Source organism: Oncorhynchus clarkii, chromosome 8, assembly GCF_045791955.1.
Source record: "Oncorhynchus clarkii lewisi isolate Uvic-CL-2024 chromosome 8, UVic_Ocla_1.0, whole genome shotgun sequence".
NCBI classification, from domain to species: domain Eukaryota; kingdom Metazoa; phylum Chordata; class Actinopteri; order Salmoniformes; family Salmonidae; genus Oncorhynchus; species Oncorhynchus clarkii.
The window spans coordinates 29,143,930-29,170,913 of record NC_092154.1 but is presented as its reverse complement, the minus strand read 5'-3'; the positions used below and the strand labels follow the sequence as shown (position 1 = coordinate 29,170,913).

Genomic DNA, 26,984 nt, shown 5'->3' with positions numbered 1-26,984 from the left:
CTTATTCAAGTGGCTAAAAAGTTCATGTAAAGCCATGAATGGTATATCCTCCCTATAAGCAAAAAACAACCTTAGAGTTGGTCAACCTTAGAGTCCCAGCTACGCTAGTAAACACAAAACTAGTAGATAATCTGTCTACAATAGCGTTTGTCACTTTACAATGATTTATTGCATATGGCCCTTGTACTTCTGCTTCATTGCTAATTTACCTTGGTTTGTTAACTGTTACTAACAACTCTTGGAGGGAACGCAATCTCCTGCTACACTCAACTCCCGTGGAGTGAAAGAGGTATGTGATTGTAGGCGCGGGTAAGGATGACCGAGGCAGAGAATTTCACCATTAACAGGGATTTTATTTCCTTAACACAGTAAATGTGGGGAAAAGGGGCTGGACAGAACCAAAGCAAAGAAAATAAAAGTTAGAGTCCACTCTCCTACCTACCCACTACTTACCTATTCTTAACGCCACCTGGCGCGCTAACCAAAATACAGGGGGTGTCCGCAAACACATACCACAACAACTTTACCAAACCAACACAGCCAATACAAAGAAGCTCTCCCTCTTTTTGACAAAGGAACACTGGCTTTTATCCAGCTGGAGAAGGAATTGATATTTGAAAACAGCTGTTTCTCCTGACGAGAGGGAGGGTTCAGAGCTCAAATCATCGATGGGGCCGACCAATCAGCTGCTTAGAATCCAGGAAGCCGTTTCCTGAAATACACACATACATACCCAAAACATAGAAACTGGGGAACGTAACATTAACAATAGATGGAATGCAATTTACTCCACTGGGGTAATAACCTTTTGACCCTCGCAACCTCTGCAGATGAGCTTTGTGCCTCTTATCTGCCTCATGCTCTCTCTCTCTCTCTCTCTCTCACTCACACACACACTCTTTCTCCCTCTCTCTCTCTCTCTCTCTCTCTCTCACTCTTTCTCCATCTCTCTCTCTGCTCTTTTTTCCCTGCTGGAGGATTAGGCGATGCCTAGGCATGAAAGGAATAGTCATGCTTTTTATCCCTGCTCAAGAGTTTAGAGAAGAATGGATTTGCCTGGTCACTAGAACTGCGTCAACAAACGTGTATGATTGACATCAAGGATGGCACAGTGAGTGCATTGTTGCCTTTTAGTGCACAGCTTCCTCTTCATCACATTCAGACAGCGCTTTGAAAAGTGATAGCCCCCAAGAGTTAGCTTGAGCCTGTGAGGCAGCAATAGACTGACACGAAGAGAGCGCGCAATCTCACGCTAACCTCAGCCAGACCTGAGGTGTCAATCTCACAACACACACACACACACACACACACACACAGCATGTCATAAAAGGGCCTAGCCGTTCAACCTCCCCTCTCCGTGTCATGTGCATTCCAATCAGCTTTTAGCACTTATGCTCAATATGCACAGCTATTGGAAAATGGCGCCGGAGGAGATGGCTGCCGTTTTACGGTCTCCTAACCAATTGTGCAATGTGGTTTTTTTCGCAATATTTGTACATTATTTTGTACATAATGTTTCTGCAACCGTATCTTACGGGATAAAATAGCTTCTAGATATCAGGACAGAGATCACTCAACTTGGATTAGACTGAGATTTTTTCAACAACAACAGCAAGCAGGACTCGCACGATATTCTCCAAACACCCCACAGGGCAGACATCCCAATTATTCTACAAGTCCGCCTTCAAATGTCTTTTTTCTGTTGTTTTATTTCTTTACTTACTTACCTACACACACACACACACACACCTTTTTCATTCGCACTATTGGTTAGAGCCTGTAAGTAAGCATTTCACTGTAAGGTCTGCACCTGTTGTATTCGACACACGTGACAAAATAAACTTTGATTTTATTTGAACTAATGGCCAGGAAACAACAGGGGTTGTGTCCAACTTTTTAACTCCAACTATCAATTCCTCAGTCTGAGTTCCTTAATATGAAGCCTTGGGAAGTGGGGGTTAACGATAGGTCTGTAAAGTACATCAAAGTGCCATAGTTCTAACAGATCCTGCGAGAAATCAACTGTTTATCGATTCCCAAAAAGTGGACTCAAGTATCCTAAACTTTGGTGTGTTGACTGTAACAGGACTGCTACACTGCAAGTGTAACTTGTACAGAGTGTGAGACGATCCCATTCATTTCTATTAAACTTGGGCGTAAGCAGCATGGCTCTGTGAGAGGCTCGCGCTGCTCAGTGTAAAATATTGCTCAGGTTTCATTTTCAAGAATTCAATGCACGCGGCTCACGCCGAGTACACTTCAAGTGGCGCTTAAGCTCTGCTCACTCCGGAGAAAGTGACAAGTCCGCTGGAAGTCAGTTGTCAGTTTGATTACATGGTTTTGTCATATGGAGACATGTCAGTATTGTTGATGATTTTAAGAAATAGGTGTGTATGATAATGTCATATGGGTGCCTATGCTGTTGCTAATAGGCTACGTGCCTTTTAACCATAGGCTCGATGCTGTAGCCAAATTACTTGAGACACTAGCCTATTTAGGCAGTCTTCCATCTTTCACATCCACCTAAAGCGACACTGATCTGGTTTATCCAAAGTTTGGCTTTTATCTGAAGTTGTTTAATCTTCCTTCTCTGGGATTGGGTTTCTTTTGGATATCTGGACCCACTCCTGTTCATACGTGATGGACAAGTTGTTGACCTGGTTTTTGTTTCAATTCCACTGGGTCAAATTAGGAGCCTGTCCTTGGGCTGTAGCACTTTGTTGCTTTATTGGTCTTCCATTTTACAGTCTTCCCCCCTTCTGTTAAAATAGCTGCAAGAATATTCACCCAGGGCAGGGCCCGAAGCCTAACTCCATTTGTCAAATGTAACCCAAGTCCGCCTTGCATCGCTCATTCAGCAGTCAAGCCTAATTACAAATGTGCGTGTGTCTTTTTACTTTCTGAAGGGCTTCCAGGTGTATCGTTATAGGGCCCCAAAGCACACCGAAGAGATCAAAGCGCTGCCCTACGGGCGTCAGCTCCTGTTACCCCATGCGCTCAGCTCCTGCCCTTTAATTGATTAAGTCATTCTCATGCCGACACCCCACCCCAGATCGCGTATGGTACCGCAAAGTGCTATCCTGCCTCCACCTTTTGAAACACTACATAAACAGCACTAAATCTCCAGGCTCTGGACAATACAGTCCCCACAATCAACAACCTCAACAGCCGCTACCACATTTCTCTCTGTCCCAAATGTCACCCTATTCCCTATATAGTGCACTACTTTTTACCAGGGCGCATAAGCGTGCCAATCCAAGACGCATCCACTATTTCATATTGCTAGTGTAGCTCGGAGCCGGGACAGCCGGCAAGGCTGTTCCCTGTTCCCGCCTCGTTATTAACTACCCCTCTGCCAACAAGGCCACTCGACGAAAGTCTATTCTTGAAGGTAATGAATACTTGTCTAGAGTACATTATTTAGAGCGACACAGCAAAGGAGAGAGGCTGACACACAGAGAGAGGAAATCTCCTGGGGTTAGCTGGTGAAAATATATTTCTGCTCCCCAGGGGGGAAACAGACAGATGGGGTTTTGGCAAAAGTAGTGTTGGGGAAAGTAACCAATATCCCCTGTAAGGCTTCAATGACTTGCAAGTTGCATTCTTTGCAAGGTATAGAGACGGTTAGGGCCATGGTCAACTAACCACGTAGCTTTGCAGACTTATTGGCTCAGTCGTCTCTTTAGGAACCTGCTGGCATAAACAAACATGAATTGGGGTGTGTGTGTGTATGCGTGTATATGTGCATGCAGTGTTTTCCCTAAGCGTCGGTCAAATAGCCACTTACAGACTAATTTTCTGCAAGTTATTTTCAAAATTCACACTATCTTTTTAAATATTGGTGCAGCCTGAGTGTCATAGATTATTAACCGAGCACAAAAATGCTAACCTCTGTTATTGTAATGGTGAGAGGTTAGCATGTTTTGGAGGTATGATATTTTTGCATCTGTAATTTTCTCACTCATCATTATTCATGATTAATTCAGGACTATCTGTAATCATGGTAGCATCCACATTAATGTAGATGTGTTTAGAAACATATTATATTCTTATTTACAATAAAGGTGACTCCAAAATGACACAATACATTATTTACCATTCATTTCTATTGGGCACAAAATAACCTGAAACACAACCAAAACAAACAGTAAATGCATCCAACAAGTTTGTAGAGTCACAAGCTTGATGTAATGATTGCATGCTCGGAATATGGGACAAAATACTAAACCTTTTGATTACTTTAATACAAATATAAGTGAATTTATTCCAATACTTTTGGTCACCTAAAATGGGGGGGACTATGTACAGAAAGTGCTGTAATTTCTAAACGATTCACCCAATATGGATGATAATATCTTCAAATTAAAGGTGACAGTCTGCACTTTAACACCATAGTCATTGTATAATTTCAAATCCAAAGTGCTGGAGTACAGAGACAAAAAAAGTCATAGAAAATGGTCACAATCCCAATACTTTTGGAGTTCATCCTAGACTAGAGGAAAACCTGCTTCAGTCTGCTTTACACATAACACTGGGAGAGGAATTTACCTTTCAGCATAACCTGTAACACAAGGCCAAATCTACACTAGTTGGTTAAAAAAAAAGACAGTTAATGTTCCTGAGTGGCCAAGTTACAGTTTTGACACAAATCTTCTTGAAAATCTATGGCAAGACTGTCTAGACATGATCCCCAACACCTTGACAGAGCTTGAATAATTTTGAAAAGAATAATGGGCAAATATTGCACAATTCAGGTGTGCAGAGACTTGCCTAATAAAACTTTAAGCTGCAATCGTTGCCAAAGGTGTTTCTAACATATATTGACTCGGGGGAGAATACTAATCTAATCGAGGTATATTTGTGTTTTATTTTTCATATATTTAAAAAATATATATAATTTATTTTATTTTTTTTCCCACTTTGTCATTACAGAGTAATTTGTGTAGATCAATGACAAAAATATATGTTAAATTCATTCAATACCACTTTGTAAAATGTGAAATCCAAGGTGGGTGAATACTTATGGTACCCATTGTTGGTTATTTAGTTTGCTTGTCAGCAAGAACAGTAGTTTTTTTTTGAGTTATTCGTTTAGGACATCTACTTTGTGCATGACACAAGTGATTTTTCCAACAATTGTTTACAGACAGATTATTTCACTTATAATTCACTGTATCACAAATCCAGTGGTTCAGAAGTTTACATACACTAAGTTGACTATGCCTTTAAACAGCTTGGAAAAGTCCAGAAAATGATGTCATGGCTTTAGAAGCTTCTGATAGGCTAATTGACATCATTTGAGTTAATTGGAGGTGTACCTGTGGATGTATTTCAAGGCCTAACTACAAACTCAGTGCCTCTTTGCTTCTAAGTGCAATGCATTTCGCCAGGATTTTCACGTCGCAACATTGAAGTGTTAGAGGCCTCCAGTTTTTTTTTAAATGGACTGGATCTTTATTCTTATCACCTGTGTCCTGTTTTAGTAGTAATGAAATCAGACCTTGTTGAGTACTTGAAAGTCTACCATTTGTATAAGAGTAATTAAAACATGCTAATAATGAATCTTTGAATAATTCAAAAAAGGTCTGATATACTTCTACTGGTATGCCGTCAAGCTCTGGTGTTTTTCCAGACTGAAAAGATTTTATTCCCTCAAAATTCCCTTTTCTGTAAATTGGCGTTCACACAGGTCTTTCTGTAAATTTGTTAATTTTACATTATTACTTGGAAGGAAATCCTTACCGTTAACGTCATTCAGTGGAAATGGAGGAGACTGGGAAGAAAACATGCTTAAAATATTTTGCTTCCTGGGTAACTCCATTTGTAATGAGTTTCTGTAAATTCTTTTTGGTAGAATGTCTATGTTGAAGATTCAATTTTCACAATTTTCCATCCAATTCACTTTATTTTTGTAATACATTACACTTGATCATTTTTGAATAAGTACCTCCAATTTGTTTTTCCTCTAACCTATTTTGTGCCTCTATAGTACAGTTTCCATCACCATCTGCCTGCGCTGTAGCTTCCTCTATTTCCTTTATTATTCTAATCTCTCTTGACCTAAACTGCTTTTGTTTTAATGATGAGTATTGTATTGAATGCCCTTTAAAAGTACATTTGAAAGTGTCCCATACAATAAGGGATCTTCTGTACCTATGTTGTACACAAAAAAAGTAATTTATGAATTTCTTTGTCTTAGTTAAGAACAAATTGTCATCCAATAGGCTTTGATTAAATGTCCAATATCCCCGTCCACGTGGAAATTCTGTAAGAGTTATATGGAGGCCAATTAGATGGTGGTGCGATTGCATTCAATCTCCTATTAATACTTGTTTAACTTTTGATGCCAGCAAGAACGAGACCAGGAAGTAATGAAGACGGCTAGCTTGATTATATCTCACTAGGTCAGGGTTTTTCAACCTACATATATCCACTAGTTTTAATGTATCCATGATCTTTGTGATCTCCTTAAGTGCTTGAGGGTGATAGTTTGTAGAGTGATTTCCATTGAGGTACTTAAAATCGTATTATAATCTCCCACCATAATAATAGATTCTTCCATTGCTTGTGAGCTCAATAGATTATTATATATAGTTTCGAACAAGTGTGGATCATCTTTATTTGGCCCATATAGATTAATTAGCCAAATCTGTTTTTAGTCCAATAGCATATTTAAAATAATTCACCTTCTTTGCGGATCAGTTTGCACAGTTTGCACTATCGGATCAAAATGTGTATTAATTAGTATAATCACTCGTTTTGAGTTTCTTTGCCCATGACAAAAATATATTTTTCCCTCTGTCCTTTTTCCTCCCAACCTCATCTATATTTGTAGAATGAGTTTCCTGTAAACAATAGATATATTCTTTCTCTTTTAGCCATGTAAAATGTATAGTATTTTTTTGATCTGCAAAGCCATTACAATTATAACTTGCTTTACTAATTTTCCCACTTACCATAATGATACCCAAGTTCAATTAAACTAAAATAAGTCCAACCTTGTTTTAAGTCCACATAGTCCACGGTTCCATACGGCATGAATATTTAAAAAATTATGATTATTTTAAATATTTTTTTTATTGTTCATGCCAAAAAAATACAAATAAAATGTTTTTGTAAAAAACAAATGAATCCATATTTGTACAGTGTAATGCGGTGCAAATATGTATCGTGGACTACTTCAACAGGAGGTAGCTACACTCACACTTCACTCACAGCCAAGTTGTAATCTACTAGTCCTTGAACATTTGGTTGTTTACCTATACGGTAATTTATCCACCACTAGACAAACATTATTCTTCTCTGCTCAGAGCCCTTTGAAAGTGGGGTACAGGGCACGTCGTCTCTCCACTATTTCATGTGGAAATTGTTCATTAATAGAGAATGGGGTGTTCTTCAAATCCCTACCCTGTTGTAACAAGGCAATTTTCATTTTGTAGTGGGTTAGCATAGCTTCGATTGGGCGGGGCCTTCCCTCTCCTCTGCCACTGAAATGATGAGCTCTTTGAAAATCAATTGTTTCCACCTGTTCGTCAGTCATCTTGAAATTACGTTTCCTGAACACTGATTTTTTCCTCTGTTGACTGATATTTTTCGTCCTCCTTTATTCCCATTATAACAATATTATTTTTCATACTTCTGCACTTTAGATCAAGTAATTAGGATTTCATTGTTTTATTATAATACTGTAGCCTCTCTGTGGTGTCTTTAAGGGAGTTCATGGTAGTTTTCAATGTCTTATTTTCCGCTCGTATTTCTTCCATTTTATTACTGTAATAAATTCCTGTTTTTAAGGCCTCAACCTCCCCCAGTAGCCCAGGCAATATATCCTTTTTTTAAACTGCTCGCTCATGCTTGTAAGCAATCTTCTGGAGACATAGTTAGAAAAACTTCCCCCTCCAATGTTAAATTAGGAATTTTAGATGCTGCTTTCCTCCTGTTTCGCTCACAGAACTCGGCGAAACATAGTCAGACTCTGCTGTTTTTTTGCAGGAAGGTTGTCCTCCGCATTAGGAACGTGCTGGCTTCACTACAACATGTTAGCTTCTGTGTTATCTGAGACAATTGGCTAGTTACTTTTGCCCCGTGTTACTTTCGTCCCGGTTGTCCCCGAGCTAACAGGATCAATGAGCTTGAAATCGATCCGCTCACTGGTGGTGTGTGAGATGAATCCAATCTCTTGTAGCCTCATGGTCTCATTAGCCTGATCCAAGATCTATATTTCTAGTGGATAGACACTATGGTTAATCAGAAAATAGCCTAATTAGTGGGAAGAAAACATCTAAACAACAATGCTATCACATCAAAGCAACTCTGCAACTTCACCTATTGACTTTGAAGAACATTTGAACATTTAAAGCAAATATACGGTGCCTAGTGAGTCTACACACCCCTTGCACTGTTCTTCACTTTTTTTGCTGCCTTAAAAGTAAATCTAAAACAAGATTAAATTAGATTTTCTTTCTGCAGATCTACACAACCGACCCCACATCTTCAAAGTGAAATAAAATTATAGAACATTTTTCTAAATGTATCACAAGTGCATCTTGTTATGGGTATGTTTGTCATTGGCAAAGACTACGGAGTGTTTTAGAATAAAAAAATTAACTAAATAGAGCTAAGCACAGGCAAATACCAGAGGAAAACCTGGTTCAGTCGGCTTTCCAACAGACACTGGGAGACAAATTCACCTTTCAGCAGGACAATAACCTAAAACACAAGGCCAAATCTACACTGGAATTGCTTACCAAGACCATATTGAATATTCCTGAGTGGCTTAGTTACAGTTTTGACTTAAATCAGCCTTCAAATTTATGGCAAGACTTGAAAATGGCTTTCTAGCAATGATCAACAACCAACTTGACAGAGCTTGAAGAATAAAAAATAAAAAAATAATAATAATAATGTGCAAATATTGTACATTTCAGGTGTTCAAAGCTCTTAGAGACTTACTCAGAAAGACTCGCAGCTGTAATCGCAGCCGAAGGTGATTCTATGTCATTTTCAATACATTTGCACAAATTTCTAAAATCAAGTATTCACTATGTTATTATGAGGAATTGTGTGTAGATGGATGAGAATATATATTTTTTAAATCCATTTTGAATTCAGGCTGTAACAACACAGTGTGGAATAAATCAAGGGGTATGAATACTTACTGAAGGCATTGTTTTTGTCAAAATTGCTCAAGCTCAGTAAATGCGGTTGGGAATCATTGATGAACAACAATATTCAAAGCTTGTGTCTAATCATCAAGCACATTTAAGTCAGGACAGGGACTGGACCACACAGGAACACTAAACACCTTGGTGTGTCTTTGGCATTAGCATTTGTGTCATTGTCCCGCTGAAAAATAAAACTCTACGTATGATATAAATGGTCAGCAGTGTGTCGCTTTGGTGGTGCCATCTTCCACACCTAACAAAAGAGTCCCAAGTTTAGCTCTGATTGAGAAAAATAAACAAAGCTAATAATATATAATAAAATAATACTAACATAAACTAATACCTTATCAATACAATTGTTTTCTAGGTGGACAGCATCAAAGCTAGGGTTGCAAATCCAGAAAGTTCCCAGGTTTCCCAAAAAGTGACCGGAACTTGGGGAAAGTGGACGGAATGTTGCAACCCTAATTGAAGCTTTTTTATTGATTACTATTTGAATTTCAGTTCACTTCCTGTATTGACTGGACATGAAATGAATTGACTGCAAATCAAATCAAATTGTATTCATCACGTGCCCAATACAACAGCTTACAGTGAAATGCTTACTTACAAGCTCTTTCCCAACGATGCAGCGTTAGATAAGGAAAAAAACCACGAGAAATAAAACACAAGAATGAAGCTATATACAATGATTACCAATACCATATACGTAGATATGAACTTGTTTATTTAATTCTTATTTTACCTGCTAATTTGACTGAGAACAAATTATCATTTAAAGCAACAACCGGGGGAATAGTTACAGGGGAGATTAATGAGACAATTGGATGCTGGGGATGATTAGGTGGCCATGAGGGCCAGATCAGGAATTTAACCCGGACTGCAGGGTTAACACCCCTACTCTTAAGATCGGTACCATGGGATATTTAGTGACCACAGAGTGTCAGGACATCCCATCCTACTGCCCTGGGATATTTTTTTCTTTGACCAGAGGAAAGAGTGCCTCCTACTGGCTCTCCAACATCACTTCCAGCAGCATCTGGTCTCCCATCCAGGGACCAACCCTACTTAGCTTCAGAGCTAAGCCAGCAGTGTGCAGCAGGGTGGTATGCTGCTAAACCAGCAGTGGGCTGCAGGGTGGTATGCTGCTAGCTGTAAAGTTGTATGCTGCTGGCATACCTACATGTAGGCAGGGGATAAGTGTCTAGGCATCAGGATAGATAATAATAAGAGTAAAAAGTATCAGCATCGTATATGGTGGGTGTATGTATGTGTCAGTGTGTGTGTATGTGTGTTAGCAAAGTATTAATTGATGAACACTGTTTGTGTACTGTATGGTTGCATTCACCCCCAATTCTTACAATAAATGTAACATGCTTGCTATAGCTGTGCTCTGTTCTTTGGTTGTCTTTCTCCAGCTCAGGTCAGGATGTCCAGAGAGCCAGTGTAATCATCAACCTGCCAAACCTGGTGCGTCAAAATCCAGCAGAGACCTTCCGACGGGTAGTGCCAAAAGTTCGGGTGGGCCAATTAATCTGTTCTACTCTAAAACATAATATTCATATTAACCACTGTACTGTTGTAAAACCGAAATTTTATGACTGAATAGAAACATTAACTAATAACAAATGTCCATGAAATTATAATTATTCATTTTTGGTGTGTCTTGTGACTACATGTCCATAGTAACAAATGGTCAATTAACCTCTTCACTTAACCCTTCCCCACTTCTAACCCCCTCTCGACCTCTGACACAGGAAGTACTGCACGTAGCCGGGGCAGACATGCAGCTAGCGGCGGCAGGCTCCTTCCTGACCTTGCTCCAGGATGACATTGTCCTCATCCAGACGCACACCCACTCCATCCTACAGATCGTTTTACTTAACCTGGACCACCGGGACACAGGTCAGCATGGTTCTTATAAGCATAACATAAGAGATGTCATAAGAAGTTGTGATGATAATAACTTATGACAGGCTACCACAATTGATTCGACAAGATCATGGCAGGAAGTTAAAATTGTCTTCAACGTGTCATTAGCATGGCATTAGTAAGCAAATAACTTATGCCAAACCAGACTGATTTGACAAAAACCAAGGCAGTCAGGTTTGGCGATGTCAGCCTTTGTCCTATCGTGATTATGTACCCATAAAACATTGTGATATACAATGGTATCGCCCCTATTGCCCCCCCCCCCCCCCAAAAAAAAAGACAAACCGCAACAACAACAAAAAATCCACTATAGCGAGAAGTCGAATGATACAACCAATCTCCCATCTGACTGCCAAACAGAGGAAATGTCAGCCCGCGCAGAGAAGCATGAGATTTTCCCTCAACTTTCTAGAGTTTTCCACCGTAGTTAACACTATCAACGTTTTGTTCTACTGTGGGAATTGTGATCTAATCAACGCAATATTAGCCACTTTCAATGTAACATTCTGAAACAGAATTAACTATGCAAAACTTGGAATGCAAAACTAACTGTGCAAGAGATTTGTAGGCAGAGGGCATTGGAGTGGGATTCTATTGCATTGACAAGCACGCTCAGACCTGACTGGTGCACCATAACCAATCAGAGCTGCAGTAGGCCTATATGCAAATAGCCATTGCCATATATGGATCTGTGCTATTCACTTTGAACTGGACTGGGTTTACGAAAAAGTTATTTTTGGAGAAATGTCCTCTGGTCTGATGAAACAAAAATAGAACTGTTTGGCCATAATGACCATCGTTATGTTTGGAGGAAAAAGGGGGAGGCTTGCAAGCCGAAGAACAACATCTCAACAGTGAAGCACGGGGGTGGCAGCATCATGTTGTTGGGGTGCTTTACTGCAGGAGGAACTGGTGCACTTCACAAAATAGTCGGCATCATGAGGCAGGAAAATTATGTGGATATATTGAAGGAACATCAAGACATCAGTCAGGATGTTAAAAGCTTGGTTGCAAATGGGTCTTCCAAATGGACAATGACCCCAAGCATACTTCCAAAGGTGTGGCAAAATGGCAACAAAGTCAAAGTATTGGAGTGGCCATCACAAAGCCCTGACCTCAATCTTATAGACAATTTGTGGGCAGAACTGAAGAAGTGTGTGTGTGAGCAAGGAGGCCTACATACCTGACTCAGTTACACCAGCTCTGTCAGGAGGAATGGGCCAAAATATACCCAATTTATTGTGGGAAGCCTGTGGAAGGCTACCCGAAACATTTGACCCAAGTTAAACAATTTAAAGGCAATGCTACCAAATACTAATTGAGTGAAATAAATCATTGTCTCTACTATTATTCTGACATTTCACATTCTTAAAATAAAGTGGTGGTCCTAACTGACCTAAGACAGGGAATTTTTACTGCGATTAAATGTTAGGAATTGTGAGAAACTGAGTTTAAATGTATTTGGCTAAGGTGTATGTAAACTTCCGACTTCAACTGTATGCATAATTGGTTAAAATAACACGATGCACAGGCCTCCCGAGTGGCGCAGCAGTCTAAGGCACTGCATCACAGTGCTAGCTGTATCACTACAGATCCTGGTTCAATTCCAGGCTGTGTCGCAGCCGGCCTGGACCTGGAGACCCATGAGGTGGTGCACAATTTGCCCAGCGCCGTCCGGGTTAGGTGAGGGTTTGATTGCCCGGGATGTACTTGTCTCATCGCGCTCTGACTTCTGTGGCGGGCCGGGCTCATGCACGCTGACATGGTCACCAGGTGTACTGTGTTTCTTCTGACACATTGGTGCAGCTGGCTTCCGCGGGCATTGTGTCAAGAAGCAGTGCGGCTTGGTGGGGTCATGTTTCGGAGGACGTAAGGCTCTCGACCTTCGCCTCTCCCGAGTCCGTATTGAAGTTGCAGCGATGGGACAAGACTGTAACTACCAATTGGGGTACCTTGAAATTGGGGTACAAAAATAAATAATCCTAATTTAAAATAGAAATATAAAAAAATACAACTACAAAAAATATCAGACGTGGATTTCCACCTAAATAGACATAACATTTTTCATGAGGTGGCCATAAACACTAACTGCTACATTTGCATAGTTTTTGAAAGGTCTGGAGTAAACACCTTTCTGGTAAAAATATATGTATATAAATTGCTGAAGCTCAAGAACTTAATGTAGTACAAATAGTAGGAAAATATGAAGAATCATATATATTTTTTCCTATTCAACAAAAGTCTTGAAATTAATTAAATCCTTTCTAAATGTAGTAACAACGAAATTATAAATGACTTATAAGAAATGTGATATCTTATACTATGTGTAAAATAGATATGGTCATATTTAGTACAATATTGGCACTATTTAATATAACTGCAGACAGAGAATTTTCTCCTAAACGTCCACTGAGCAGCACAGAGACACCGTTTAAATGCGTGCAGACTCGTTACTTCAGCTTTAAGCACAAAGTGGTTTTGTCCATCTGTGACCAAGAGAAAGTGGTCTTGTTCAATTCTATTACTTTATTTACTTACGTTGAGAGCTCTAATTGCTGCTGAGAATATCACAGCGAGATTAAACTAGTATGGTTGCATCCGCTAGATTCTCTCGTTTATTATGCACTATTGCAAGCGAAGCTGTAAGTTTCGCAGACACAGGGGATCGTTCCTTTATCTGGATAGGCCCGGAAATGTGACACGTCCCTATGCAAATGTGGGGTCTGATACCTGACTCTTCAAGTCATCCCCACGGGGAGAGTGGGAGCAGAGAGATGGGGCTTTCTTGCACTATAAGACACATGACCCTACGATGTTCACAGAGCGCTTTGTACATCCAAACCAGTCCAGAACCACTCAAAGCCCCCTAAATAGGGGACTTAACATCTAAGCGGTATCATAATAACCAAATGTAGCCTATTAATTGCTGAATATAGAAAGAAGCATGCCAATCTATAGGTCCTGCATTACACCAATTCATTTAAAACTACACCATGTCCAGGCCCGTTGAAATTCTGTTCGGGACAGTAGATTTTTGGCCAACTGGCTCAATTGGGCCAGTAAGAAAAAAGTTAGTGTTGGACCCTGAATGTAAACAATGTCATGTTTTGGCAGGACATAAAGCTGGGTATTTTTTATTTGTGTAATGTCTTCCAGTGGCAAATTAAGCCTGTCCAAAAGGACATTGCAGAGACTTGTGGGTTGTATAGTAACAACCGGGCGAGTTGGATACAGCCAGACTTACACAGCCCCGCTTTCAGCTTTGCAGTATTCCTGTCCTAGCTCAAATTTAACTTTAGGTTGAACGTTAAGTAACATCCCTTCAAAAGTCTCAAATAGCATGCTTTAAGCTTGTGTACAATTCATGTGGCACCTTACTTGGCAGGAATCAATCTTTAGCCATTGTTGGCACGAGAGGAACAAGCCTGTTGCTCACTCAGGTTTTCAATTCAGCATCCTACTGTTCCAGGATTACAGTCGATGAAAGCTTCTTCTCACAGATCTGTTGAATGTAGCTAGTGTCTGTCTGGCATTTCGCCCACAGTGTGAGCGAGGGAGTGAATGCAGCAGTTTGAATTTATGACAGAGCTTAACCATTGTGACTTACCGTCACTGGTGGGCTGTAGGTTGGCAGGGCATCATACTCTTTGGCACAGGGATGTTCCATTTCGAAACTTCAAAGACCCTGGAATCATTATTAAACATTGGTAGCAATTTTCAGTGTTTTTAAAATGTCACTTTTTCTCTGTTTCTCTTCGACAGTGGTGAGCAACGCATGGCTGGAAACTTTGCTGTCTGCAATCGATGCTTTACCAAAGGAAACCATCAGACAGGAGGTAACAACAACCTGAAATGTACACTAGCTAACACATTAACGTAACACATACAAGCTCCTGTCTCCTTCCGTGGCCTCCAACTGCTTTTAAATGCTAGTAAACCAAAATGCATGACTAGCATCACTACTCTGAAAGCTTCTGACTTAGAATATGTGGACAACTACAAATAGCTAGGGTTAGACTGTAAACTTTCTTTCCAGATTCACATTAAGCATCTCCAATTCAAAATTAAATCTAGAATCAGCTTCCTATTTCGCAACAAAGTCTCCTTCACTCATGCTGCCAAACATAACCTCGTAAAACTGACTATCCTGCCGATCCTTGACTTTGGCGATAACATTTACAAAATATCCTCCAATACTCTACTCAGCAAACTGGATGTAGTCTATCACAGTGGCATCCATTTTGCCACCAAAGCCCCATATACTACCCACCACTGCGACCTGTATGCTCTCGTTGGCTGGCCCTCACTACATATTCGTCGCCAAACCCACTGGCTCCAGGTCATCTATAAGTCTTTGCTAGGTAAAGCCCCGCCTTATCTCAGCTCACTGGTCATCCCCAAAGCCAACACTTTATTTGGCTGCCTTTCCTTCCAGTTCCCTGCAGCCAATGACTGGAACGAATTGCAAAAGTCACTGAAGCTGGAGTCTTATATCTCCCTCTCTAACTTTAAGCATCAGCTGTCAGATCAGTTTACCGATCACTGTACCTGTACACAGCCAATCTGTAAATAACACACCTCATCCCCATATTGTTATTTATCCTCTTGCTCTTTTGCACCCCAGTATCTCTACTTGCACATTATCTATCACTCCAGTGTTAATTCTAAATTGTAATTATTTTGCCTCTATGGCCTATTTATTGCCTTACCTCCCTACTCTTCTACATTTGCACACACTGTATATAGATTTTTTTATTGTGTTATTGACTGTATGTTTGTTTATGTGTAACTCTGTGTTGTTGTTTTTGTCGCACTGCAACAGTTAACAATAAATCAGTTCGCCATCTAAAATAAATTTGACCAGTCTTGCTTACTGTTAATTAGCATAATTTATGGAATTAAATTGTCACGTGTGTATTTTTGTTAGTTCGTCATGTATCTATTTATCAGTCGTGCACAGTGCCTAGTTTGAGCGGAATATCACCTGTCGGACAGCGAGGGCTGCATCTTCTCAAACAGCTGGTTGCTAATGGAGTGAAACGTGTTCTTATAAGCCCAATCATTGTGCAAAAGTTCTAAATGCAATCGCGTGTTAAAAACAGTGTTTTGATGACAGCGATTAAAAAGAGATACAGTTTTTATCTTGAACTCTGTGTTCCATTCACCATTTATGTGCATAGGCAACACGGTAGGCACGCTACCTTGCAATCTGAGCTGGAGACCGTATGCATTTTGAAAACATATACTTAATTGTTTGAAACCTGTATGTTTTACTTCATATTATGAGGTAGGTCTTACCTTGCTTCAAAGTAGCGTAGCCAAAATCAGACTGCGCATTTGTGTAGGATAGATTATTGCCCAACCCCAAACATTATAACACTCAGGTTTGTAATGGTGGTTAATTGTCACACTTACTTTTGAATGCTAAAAGTATCTTATATAAAATAGATTAATAACCCCAAGCACACATCAAAATCCATAAAGAAATGGTTAATTGACCAGAAAATCACAATTTTGCAATGCCCATCTCAGTCTCTGGACTTGAACCCAATTGAAAACCATAATGGTTTAATTTGAAGAGGGCAGTCCATAAGCGCAGACAAAGGATGTCAATGATCTGGAAAGATTCTGTATGGAGGAATGATCCAAGATCCCTCCCAATGTGTTCTCCAGTCTCATAAAACATTTTAGAAAAAGTGCCGTTATCCTCCCAAGTTGAGGTTTTGAAAACAGGGATGCCAATAATTTATGTTTTTGAGAAGAAAAAAATATTACCTTTTAAACCCCCCCCCCCCCCCCCATAAAAATATTGTATTTGTATTATTTATTTTATGCAGTATTTTTTGCTCATCTTTATCAAGGGTACCAATAATTTTGGATCTGGCTGAATAGTTCTAGGTATATGTTGTTGTTAGGGAGACTTATGGGTCAATTTTATAATATATTTGCTTTTATTACTGTGCAATTCATTTTTTGTACTTTCAAACCATTTTCCCATTTTGATCCTAATGTCACACATTGGACCCATTATTTATAGAAAGACTCTTATATGGCACATATAGGGCCAATTTGCGTTCAGTTGGTCAACTGACCACCTCCATTTTTTCCTCAACTCCCTGACATTTAGATTTTTTTGTATTTTGTTGCATCTCATTTTATTAATTTAAATGTGTTTCTTGTATGTGTTACTGTAATTCTCCATTCAGCTTGCTTTTTAGTCCAAAACTAGGCTTACTCAGTGTCTGGGAAACCGTCCCATAGTATCTTACCTGAGAATTATGCCAGGCTTCTAAGGAATTTCTGGGCATATTTCTGGGCATTAAAACAGTACTTTTTCAAAATGCCTTGCTGTGCCAAGGTCCATTTGTAAATATGACAAACTCTCTCACAGGGAGATGCCAAGCACCATGTTCATTAGCAATCATTTAACAATAACCCATGTTATGGAATACATTTCTGAAATAAGCCCCTGACGATGCAGATACATCCAGTTTGAGGCAATTGTTTTATACTACCCTGCAGTACAGATTAGCTTTTTAATGCCAATGACTGTATAACCATTAGTATATCTTATATGGGGAATTAAGATGGCTTCTAATGGAACAGTGCCATTGGAAGAAACTAAGTTGGCTATCATTTCTCAGTATGACAATACTGTGCCTGACAACTCAAGTCAGCCACAATTACTTGTAAAGAACTGTGGTTAGTTAGGAAACTAAACTTGACAACATCATTTAGCATGGTCCCTATGGAGCACTGGTAAAAAAGTGCACTATAAATGAAATAGGATGTAATTTGGGATACAACCCATGGTGTCCTTAAACAGGCTGTTCCTTCACTAACACCCTAATAGCCTGTACCCATTGGTTGATCATGCAGATCCTCAGCCCGCTTGTGTCCAAAGCTCAGCTGTCTCAGTCCCTGCAGGCCCGTTTAGCCAGCTGTCGTATCCTGGGGAAGGTGGCCTGCAAGTTTGAGTCTCCCATGTGAGTTTGTATCTTGCTCAATCACCAAACAGAAGGTCTGATGCTTGTTTTTCTACAAGGGAATGTCTTGATTAAATGCTTATTTTTCTGTAAGAAAATGTCTTGATTAAATTAGTTAAATAGATGTAGGGGCCATAGATGCTACGGTAGGATTAATTAGTTAATGATAGAAAGTCTAGACCAGGGGTGGGGCAAACTTTTTAGCTCTAGGGCCACATCAGGATTTAAAAATTCAACCATGTGCCACACATTTGTTCGTCAAAATCAATTTGCTGGCCAGAAAAAAATACTTTCTATCTACTTTTAGACTTTCAAGTGTGGCCTGGAGTGTTGTTTTTCCAACCCAAAATAATAATTTCTCCAAACAACAAGAAAAATATCCCCCATAGGCCGCATTTATTTGGCTGGCGAGCCCACCCCTGGCCTGGACAATAGATGTAGGACCCACAGCTTCTAGGCTAAATTAGTTACAATAATTTCACAGCTCATCTAAATTAGTTTCAATTATATTAGCCTTTTTTTAAATCTATATTGTGCCCTTTGGGACAGCTTTCCAAAAATCAATCATAATTAGATTTCTCTTGATATGCCCCAAAATTGTATGAACCCCTTTTGGCAGAGTGAAGAAGGACCTCCTGCCCCTGGTGAGGTCCCTGTGCCAGGACGTGGAGTACGAGGTGCGCTCCTGCATGTGTCGCCAGCTGGAGAACATCGCCAGAGGAATCGGGTAAAAGAAAAGAACAGAGAAGATAAAAAGAGGAGAATAATCCTTTCAAATAATCTAGAAAACAGCTTTGTATGGTGTCACATTAAAATCGTAGGAGAGCTCATTGTAATGGCTGGAATGAAATAAATGAAATGGTTTCCATGTGTTTTATGTGTTTGATACCTTTCCATTTATTCCATTCCAGCCATTACATTGAGCCCCTCCTCTGATTTTTCCACCCACAAGACTCCACTGGTAGAAACAGTCACATTATTAAAACCGAAAGGCATAGCGGTTAAATTGAACAGTGTCTTTGAAAAGGCTAAACACACCCCCCCCCCCCCCCCCCCCCCCCCCCTGATAGAAGGCACACTGCAGAGGGTCTGCAATCCATTTCTCTCTGTGGTAGAGGATCAGTCAGGGTCGTGTTAATTGGGGCACTCAACAGAAAACAAATATGAACGTTTCTTATTGGACAAAACCAGATTGTCCCTCCATGTTTCATTCAGTTTTCTTCTGTTTGGTGCCTAATAAACATGGCCCAGTTTCCCAGAGCTCCCGCAGATTCAGTTTGCCTCTCCATGGAACGCAGCAGCAACATTGTGTCCCAAATGGCACCCTATTCCCTATATAGCGCACTACTTTTGAGCAGAGCACTATGGGCCTATAGGGAATAGGGTGTCATTTGACAACCACACACTATCAACCCTGATAGACTGCAGCAGCCCCCTGGGAACAACCGGCCCAGTCAAGAAAAACGATTTATAAAATGCTGCCCAGTTACCCGTGTAGCAAATGCTTTATTTTGCAATCAGGAAAGTGGCAGGGGGAAGGTAGTGCTTACTTTGGTATTAATGCTTAGTGGCACTACAACTAATGGATACATATTGACCAAATAGAGAAACTCACAGGACGGCACACTAAGTGTGCAGTATATTCTTTGGGTTGGTTTCTCAGACACAGATTAAGCCCAGTCCTGGACAAAAAGCACTTTCAATGGAGAATCTTCATTGAGCATACTTTTAAGTCCAGCACTATGCTTAATCTGATGTCCAGGAAACCAGCCCCTAGAGTGCATCTCAGTATCATTTGTCCTATCGTCTCCCCTTTCCTGTTATTTTATTATGTCTTATTTCTTATCCCCATCCTCATAGAGATGTTCTCCTTCGATAACATATATAGATATTGATCCATTAGTTGAATAGAAAATATTTGCGCTACTGACAGGTGCAATGAATTGAAACACCAACACTAATTGGTGCACAGAAACAAATGACCTGATTCTTTGAATGGATCTTTTCATGTTTTGTTCATTAGTCCATCAAACTTTAACACAATACTAAAATAGTTTTCTTGTGTGAACTATCCCTTTAACAGTGCTACATTAATACAGTATGTGCTAGCGTTAGTTACTGTCAAACTCACTGTTGAATATTGGTATTGGAGTATCGCAGGCCGCCAACTGCAACAGTGAGTTATCAGAATATGTATTTTGTCAGAGGGTGATTGACTTATTAAGGAGAAGGTGTATTATGTGTCAGTCACCAACACAACCCTGTAACCTTGACATGACATGTTCTGTAACTTGATTCTCTTGTCATCCTTCATTGATCTTTTGGATGCAGTTAATGAAATGTGCTGTTTTACATTGCCAATGTTGGGGGACGGAGATTCTATTCTTCTTAGCTCCTACACTTAGGGATAGCCTAGTTCACAATAAAACAGTATCATGTTTCCATACATCAGCAGTGGTCTTAAACTAAAGTCAAGTCCATTTCCTTTTTTTGACACTTGTTGGATAACAGGCACAATAAACACAGCAAATAGGCAGTGACTCATGTTCATAGCATTCATAATGACAGTATTGTTTTTACAAAAGAGATGCAGCAAAAAATGACATCAGCTTTGCACCCTAAAATAAATGAAATTGGCAGCTCTGACTCGGTATCTCGATGTGAATGGCATCAGCATGCTTGTATTTGTAGTTGTATTTGTGTCAACCTTATTTTTTATATACATTTATTATTCATTGACAGTTAAGTATATTAATATGAAAAAAGGGGGAGAAAACTAAAGAAAGATAAATAATAATTCAAGAATGAGGTTGCATTAAATTGAGAGCACAGGGAAGATCATTTTCCAGAATGATTTTACCCCCGGGCTTTCCCACATCGTATGGATTAAGGTACCTTGGGTGTCATTAGAGCATAGAGTACAATTGGGTGATGGTTTGGCTTTTATGTCATAGAATTTCCGGGGAGTAAAGTACATTCTGGGAACAAAATTAAAGTGAATAATTTGGTGATTTGGATTTCTGGAAGATAGATAGATAGATATATTGTGCCATATTGTTTGCCAATTAAGAACATTGTTGGATGTTTGTAGATCTTTTTTCCACAATTTGTCAATTGAAAGCGGCTTGGATGAGGACTTTACTAGACGGGAATTCAGTGCAGAGACGAGACCTCTTTTTCCAAGCAGTACTTTATGAAAGGGATGAAGGTGAGGCTTTGTTTTCCAAGATACCCCATGAGCGTGCATAGCAAAATGTAATTGTAAGTAGAAAAGTAATGAGGTGCCAGGCAGGTTGTACTTTTGTATATCTTGGAATGCACAGAGAATGTATGCCAAACAGAAATGAAGTGAGAAATAATAGAGCCGATTCTTAATTTAGATTGTTTCAGAGCTACGTTGGAATAGATAAGGTTTTGTTATCTGTGTTGGTGAACACATCTTTATTATATTGGATGCCATGACAAGCAAGTTTCTGGATTTAGCCAAGTAGCAAGAATGCAGAGAAAATGACCAAGAGTACCATTGGAAGTTTGGGAGGCTTTTGTCTCTGTAATATGGAGAGTTTAATTCTTGTTTCATTGTTCGTCCAGATACGTTTTGAGATTAGGGAGTGCATTTTCTTCCAGTGCCCATCAGGTGGTGGTACAAGGTGCATTGTACTTTTTTTATGACAAAATGGTGTAACCTGCCCCAGGCTTGTTGGATTACTCAGAGGGGTATACTACAAAGCAGGTGTGAGGAGTTGGCGAGGTAACTTTGGTCAACTCTGAGTTCAACTCGGGATAACCGGTCATACGAAAGTGGCTCACCTTTTAGCCAGGTAACTTTCTATGGCAATGAATTATTCAGAACTAACCTGCTCCAGGGGAGGCTAACTCACAGGTAACTCCACTGAAATGACTGAGCCAATATGTTGAGGACCAATGAAATAATATTCCCTCCCTCTTGCAAAGATTGCGTCATCATCCCCTTCATTTGACGAAGACAATTGATCAAATGTTTTTTTATTTAAGAAAATTATAATGTTAAAATATATGACATAAACAATTGAAGTCGGAAGTTTACATACACCTTAGCTAAATACATTTAAACTCAGTTTTTCACAATTCCTGACATTTAATCCTAGTAAGAATAACCTGTTTTAGGTCAGTTAGGATCACCACTTTATTTTAAGAATGTGGAATGTCAGAATAATAGTAGAGTGATTTATTTCAGCTTTTATTTCTTTCATCACATTCCCAGTGGGTCAGAAGTTTACATACACTCAATTAGTATTTGTTAGCATTGCCTTGCAATTGTTTAGCTTGGGTCAAACGTTTCAGTTAGCCTTCCACAAGCTTCCCACAATAAGTTGGGTAAATTTTGGCCCATTCCTCCTGACAAAGCTGGTGTAACTGAGTCAGATTTGTAGGCCTCTTTGCTCGCACACACTTTTTCAGTTCTGCCCACAAATGTTTTATGGGATTGAGGTCAGGGTTTTGTGATGGCCACTCCAATACCTTGACTTTGTTGTCCTTAAGCATTTTTGCCACAACTTTGAAAGTATGCTTGGTGTCATTGTCCATATGGAAGACCCGTTTGCAACCAAGCTTTAACTTCCTGACTGATGTCTTGATGTTGCTTCAATATATCCACATAATTGTCCTTCATCATGATGCCATCTATTTTCTGAAGTGCCCCAGTCCCTCCTGCAGCAAAGCCCACCCACAACATGATGCTGCCACCCCCGTGCTTCACGGTTGGGATGTTGTTCTTTAGCTTGCAAGCCTCCCCCTTTTTCCTCCAAACATAACGATGGTCATTATGCCCAAACAGTTATATTTTTGTTTTTTCAGTCCAGAGAACATTTCTCCAATAAGTACGATATTTGTCCCCATGTGCAGTTGCAAACCGTAGTCTGGCTTTTTTATGGCGGTTTTTGAGCAGTTACTTCTTCCTTGCTGAGTGGCCTTTCAGGTTATGTCGATATATGACTCGTTTTACTGTGGATATAGATACTTTTGTACCGGTTTCCTCAGCATCTTCACATGGTTCTTTGCTGTAGTTCTGGGATTGGTTTGCACTTTTCGCACCAAAGTACGTTCATCTCTAGGAGACAGAACGCGTCTCCTTCCTGAGCGGTATGATGGCTGTGTGGTCCCATGGTGTTTATACTTGCGTACTATTGTTTCTACAGATGAACGTGGTACCTTCAGCCATTTGGAAATTGCTCCCAAGGATGAACCAGACTTGTGGGGGTCTACAATTTTTTCTCTGAGGTCTTGGCTGATTTCTTTTGATTTTCCGATGATGTCAAGCAAAGAGGCACTAAGTTTGAAGGTAGGCCTTGAAATACATCCACAGGTACACTTCCAATTGACTCAAATTATGTCAATTAGGATATAGAAGCTTCTAAAGCCATGACATCATTTTCTGGAATTTTCCAAGCTGTTTAAAGGCACAGTCAACTTAGTGTATGTAAACTTCTGACCCACTGGAATTGTGATACAGTGAATTATAAGTGAAATTATTTGTCTGTAAACAATTGTTGGAAAAATGACTGGTGTCCATGGACAAAGTAGATGTCCTAACAGACTTGCCAAAACTATAGTTTATTGACAAGAAATTTGTGGAGTGGTTGAAAAATGAGTTTTAATGACTCCAACCTAAGTGTATGTAAACGTCCGACTCGTCCAATCCTCAGGTTGTTTTTGTTATAAATAATAAATAATATTTCAACTGGACAAAAGCTTTGTCAATAGAAAAGGAGAAACAGGACTCATGGCTGGAAATTTCCACTGGCCTCTCATTGAAAGTGCTGTATCTCCCTAATTTTTCAGAGTAAACGCCTGAAACCATGCCTAAAGACTGGCCACGTGTAGAGGAAGCCATAGATGTCATGAACTGGGTCCTAAGTCTTTGTATGGTCGATAGGCTTCCAATAGATAAACAGCCTTTCAAAATAATAGTACTTCCTGGTTGGATTTTCCTCAGGTTTTCGCATGCCATATGAGTTCTGTTATACTCACAGACATTATTTTAATTGTTTTGGAAACTTTAGAGTGCTTTCTATCCAAATCTAATAATTAAATGCATATCCTAGCTTCTGGGCCTAAGTAGCAGGCAGTTTAATTTGGGCACGCTTTTCATCCAAAATTCCGAATGCTGCCCCCTACCCTAGTGAATTAAAAGCCTGTTTCACACAATATCCTGTTGAATTGGCAAGATCATTAAAAAAAAATCCTTTTGATTTCAGCTGAAATGAAAATGTGGCACTGACTCGCCCATGGATTTATTTTTCACCATTGTCTCAATGAAGAGTTTGGCGTTTGACTAGCCATTATGCAGTTACAAGCGCAGACGGTCGACCGATATCCACCGTTGAAGTACGATTAAGCCTGAGCTGGAATCTGAAGCTGGTTAGCTTTAGAAAACCCTGAGTAAGATATAGCTTGCTTCGTAGGATACCCCTTTTGGTTGAGAGATCTCATGTGGATCAGCCATGACTAGGGCTGTTGCGGTGACCGTATTACCGCCTCACCAGCTGTTACGTGCCATGAAGGCAGTCAAATTCCACATGACCGTTAATTAGGCTTCTCCAAGCTCTCATGCTGCTGCTGATCATTAGTAGCCTACCAAACGTACTATCTTTCCTGGTACTCAGCACTCTATTGTCCCTCTAATCACTCTGACATTGCAAATGTATTTGAAATCTAATCGAGCGCTTTCTGCTCAACATATCTGTAGGCTATGCAATTGCAGGAGAAAACAGAGTGATGGCCTCTAATAAAGAGAGGAGGAGCCCATCAGCTTTCTATAGTCTAGGCCTACTATATTTATTTCTCAGCTTTCCTAATATTAAACACATTGTTTATTTTTTACAACAGGAGTATAGCCTACCTGGCTGGCATAAAAATAAACCAGGGGGAAAAGCGTCCTCCATTCTCTATTTAAGTGCATAGATGACATGTATTTTTTCCCTCTGCCCCTATTTCGATACAGGTGCATGATAATGGTCCATTCTAAATCAAAACAAATGTCACATATATATGTATATATATATTATTTAGTATATGTAAAGACAAGTTTAAATCAAGAATAGTCTGATATATGATCCACAGACGATGAGCCACATCGACACTGAACACTGCCCTATCCCATCTGGACAAGAGGAATAACTATGTAAGAATGCTGTTCATTGACTATAGAATTCAGCATTCAACACCACAGTACCCTCCAAGCTCATCATTAAGTTCGAGGCCCTGGGTCTGAACCCCACCCTGTGCAACTGGTTACATTGGTAATCAATGTCTTGTCATTGATTACCAACAATGACGAGACAGACTACAGGGAGGAGGTGAGGGACCTGGGAGTGTGGTGCCAGGAAAGTAACCTCTCACCCAACGTCAACAAAACAAAGGAGCTGATTGTGAACTTCAGGAAACAGCAGAGGGAGCGCCCCCCTATCCACATCGACTGGACTGCAGTAGAGAAGGTGGAAAATCTTCCCCAGCGTACACATCACTGACAAACTGAAATGGTCCACCCACACAGACAGTGTGGTGAAGAAGGCGCAACAGTGCCTCAGGAGGCTGAAGAAATGTGTCTTGTCTCCTAAAACACTCATAAACTTTTACAGATGCACAATTGAGAGCGTCCTGTCAGGTTGTATCACGGCCTGGTACGGCTACTGCACCACCTGCAACTGCAGGGCTCTCCAGAGGGTGGTGCGGTGTGCCCAACGTATCATCAAGGGCAAACTACCTGCCCTCCAGGACACTTACAGCACCCGATGTCACAGGAAGACCAAAAAGATTATCAAAGACAACAACCACCCGAGCCACTGTCTGTTCACCCCGTTATCATCCAGACGGCGTGGTCAGTACAGGTGCATCAAAGCTGGGACTGAGAGGCTGAAAAACAGCTTCTATCTAAATGCCATCAGACTGTTAAATAGCCATCACTAGCACATTAGAGACTACCGTTCAAAAGTTTGGGGTCACTTCGAAATATCCTTGTTTTTGAAAGAAAAGCTAATTCTGTCCATTAAAATAACATCACATTGATCAGAAATACAGTGTCAGACATTGTTAATGTTGTAAATGACCATTGTAGTTGGAAACGGCTGGTTTTTAATGGAATATCTACATAGGCATAGAGTCCCATTATCAGCAACCATCACTCCTGTGTTCCAATGGCACGTTGTGTTAGCTAATCCAAGTTTATCATTTTAAAAGGCTAATTGATCATTAGAAAACCCTTTTGCAATTATGTTAGCACAGCTGAAAACATTTGTTCTGATTAAAGAAGCAATAAAACTAGCCTTCTTTAGACTAGTTGAGTATCTGGAGCATCAGCATTTATGGGTTCGACTACAGGCTCAAAATGGCCAGGAACAAATAACTTTCTTCTGAAACTTGTCAGTCTATTCTTGTTCTGAGAAATTAAGGCTATTCCATGCGAGAAATTGGCAAGAAACTGAAGATCTCGTACAACAGTGTGTACTACTCCCTTCACAGAACTGTGCAAACTGACTCTTAACTAGATTAGAAAGAGGAGTGGGAGGCCCCGGTGCACAACTGAGCAAGGACAAGTACATTAGAGTGTCTAGTTTGAGAAACAGATGCCTCACAAGTCCTCAATTGATTGGCAGCTTCATTAAATTTTACCCACAAAACACCAGTCTCAACATCAACAGTGAAGAGGCGACTCCGGGATGCTGGCCTTTTAGGCAGAGTTGCAAAGAAAAAGCCAAATCTCAGACTGGCCAATAAAAAGACAAGATTAAGATGGGCAAAATAACACAGACACTGGACAGAGGAACTCTCTCTGCCTGTTCATTGACTATTGCATAAAACATTTTTTATGATGCTAGTTTTTTTAATTAATTTGGGATCTATCGCATCCCACAACTGTTTGGAA

The 26,984-nt window shown here is 40.0% G+C and overlaps 1 protein-coding gene across 3 annotated transcripts in view; it reads left to right on the top strand.

Moving 5' to 3' along the window:
• Positions 1–26,984, top strand: part of LOC139415239 (protein phosphatase 4, regulatory subunit 4) — a 116,202-nt gene that overhangs the window by 39,083 nt on the left and 50,135 nt on the right. For all 3 annotated transcript variants that reach the window (XM_071163177.1, XM_071163179.1, XM_071163178.1), the window contains exons 3-7: positions 10,583–10,685; positions 10,922–11,069; positions 14,859–14,932; positions 17,976–18,082; positions 18,702–18,809. In XM_071163177.1, the coding sequence (XP_071019278.1) occupies positions 10,583–10,685; positions 10,922–11,069; positions 14,859–14,932; positions 17,976–18,082; positions 18,702–18,809 (540 nt within the window). The remainder of the gene's footprint in view (positions 1–10,582; positions 10,686–10,921; positions 11,070–14,858; positions 14,933–17,975; positions 18,083–18,701; positions 18,810–26,984) is intronic.